At 43.0% G+C, this 2,500-nt stretch overlaps 1 protein-coding gene across 1 annotated transcript in view; it reads right to left on the minus strand.

The window, feature by feature from the left end:
• Positions 1 to 2,500, minus strand: part of LOC119579587 (carotenoid isomerooxygenase-like) — an 18,352-nt gene that overhangs the window by 5,468 nt on the left and 10,384 nt on the right. Inside the window, exons 2-5 of the mRNA XM_037927509.1 lie at positions 1,336 to 1,591; positions 1,059 to 1,203; positions 577 to 730; positions 114 to 319 (exon numbers count right to left, since the gene is read on the minus strand). Coding sequence (XP_037783437.1) covers positions 114 to 319; positions 577 to 730; positions 1,059 to 1,203; positions 1,336 to 1,591 — 761 coding nt within the window. The remainder of the gene's footprint in view (positions 1 to 113; positions 320 to 576; positions 731 to 1,058; positions 1,204 to 1,335; positions 1,592 to 2,500) is intronic.

Here is a 2,500-nt window from a genome sequence, read left to right on the forward strand (position 1 = left end):
CATTAATATTATCATCAATGCTACTACCATCAATTGTGCGATTGATAATAAGTGTTCAAATCATCCACTTTTTCGCATCTCTACAAACCATTCCTGGCCATCGACCTACTTACAAGTTTATTCTCCATCCACTCCATGCCGCCAATGAAAGGCTTGTCTCGGATGGTGTTGGCGACCATGGCTTTCACGTCGATGGTGAGCGGCTGTTCGAGCAAAACTACGTAGTTCTCCGTCAGTCCGAAGGTGTGCATGTGGCACGGGTTGAGTTTCCAGCGAGCGTCGACGGATCCTACTTTCTTAGGCTTGGCAAACACAGTGGCTGGAATGGAGGAGTACGAGAATTGGGGTCAATCTTGAATTTGTATTTTACGTCTGTGTAAGAGAACTTTTGTTGGCAGGGGTCATCAGGGAAAGTGCCAGTTGCGGAAAAGGTTGGTTATATATTTCCCCCCTCTTCATTCCTTTTTTGTTTTGTTTTGTTTTGTTTTCGCTTTCGTTAAACTTCGAAGGATGGGGAAGGTTGTAAAGTTAATTCAGAAACCTTAGCAATGAATCTGAACCTTATTTGAACCTTACTTTTCCCGTCGAGGGGCTTGGCTGGGAAGGAGACGATATCGTATTTGGGTCCCGTAGCTCCCACGGCATGCAGGATGTTCAGGGTGGACCCGTCGGCCAGTGTCTTTGGGTTGGGGCAGTGGGAGTTGATGCCCAACTCTTTGTGAAGGTCCACCTGAGGAGACGAAAAGTGATGATGGAAAGGTAATGTAAAGGATAGGGTATTATGAGGTGGCTGCGGGACTGACAGAATTTAGAGAGTGTGATATGTGATGTGATCTGTTGTGGAGGGACTGGCTACAGTGTAAAATGACTGCGTGTCGAAATTTGAAATTCTAATTAAAGATGATCAATATAATCTTCAAATCTAAGGAATCAAGCTCTAAGAAGAAATAAAGATATGGAATTGAATATTCAAGAAAAAGGCTGAACAAGTCTAAGCAATACAATTCATACATAATACTTAAAATTTACTTTTGCACATTGGAACCTGAAAGCATTACCTTGCTGATGGTCTCAAGTGTCGTGGGGTCAATCTTATGTAGGAAAGGTGCCTCCGTGATGCAGTAGTGCTCGCCACCGAAGGTGACCACACCGACTGGGGCGTTGTCGGAGAACATCTTATCGAACGCAAATTTGTCACCTAATCTGCAAGCAGAAAAACGAAACAATGTATGTATTTTATCAATACCATTGCAATTAGGCTAATCACGAACATGGCCTTGCATCATGATTAAAAAAAAGAGAAGACAGCTACTTTACAGGCTTCCCTCTACGTACTTGGCCAGCTTCCCCTTCGTGACGGACTTCCCCGTCGTCCCGAACTCCGACACGACAATCTGCTCGTTCTCGAGGTTGGTGGTGTAAGCGTAGCTCTTGAGGAACCTACTGCAGAAGGTGGCGCCGGTTTCCCCGAAGGTGAACCTCTGGAGGAGGGCTGAGCCATCGAACACATGGTTGAATTCGTGTTCTCCGTAGGTCATCCTGCCGGGACCGTCCAGCAGGAAGGATCCTCGAAGCCATGGCGGGATGGTGCCTGCGGAGGAAGTTAACGTGTTGATTACCGCCAAAGCGAGACAAGAGGATGTAGCCGATAGAAGGGGTAAAATTAGAAGTAAGGAATGTGGCTTTATTTATTTAATAAAGGTGCAACGGCTCTTATGCAGAGGCTAATCATGCTGTATAAGCTGTAATCTCACTACTTTATAGTATATGTTTCAGTGAAATAAAGTAAGGAGTTACAATATCCCCATCTTCTTGACACAATGTCCAATTATTGAACGGCTGATGTAATGCCACCGTAAGATCTATATTTCATTCAATGCATTTTAGACACAAGAAAGACTCTCTGACTGCAAACTTGATACTGAAGTCATCAAATGCACCCAACTATTTTAATGAGAGTAAAATGTTACAAAGATATACATGTTACTCCATTCGTCTTCTGTAGTCTTCCATACAGAGCATCCTCCGTCAGAACACCGAGATAAGAGACCGAACATTTAAGAAGTAAATGACCTCTAAAGAACACACAATGGTGGGCGGGGAAGTGTATTCATGTCTGAAATAGCTCACAATACACCTAAATGCGTAACGGTGTCTAGCGACTGCGGTGCAAGATCGGGGCGATAACAGACACACAAACACTATAACGTGAGTAATAAAGTGAAGGGAGACACGGCGACAGTAAGGAAACAAAACATGTATTTTTAGTGTTGGATATTTTTTGTCTTTCTTCTTCTTGGTGAGAATGATATATCTGAATAAGAATATGACGATTACGAAATGAATAACGTTTGTGATAATAACGATAATAATAACAACGTCTGCAACAGCAATAATGAAACAACAACAATATAATGAATACGGAGAGAAAGGGAAACCCAGTAAAATGAGGAGCAAGTTCAAGGAAGGAAATATTCCCCTTTATCCGTGCCTTTCACAA

This window comes from Penaeus monodon, chromosome 12, assembly GCF_015228065.2.
Source record: "Penaeus monodon isolate SGIC_2016 chromosome 12, NSTDA_Pmon_1, whole genome shotgun sequence".
NCBI lineage: Eukaryota > Metazoa > Arthropoda > Malacostraca > Decapoda > Penaeidae > Penaeus > Penaeus monodon.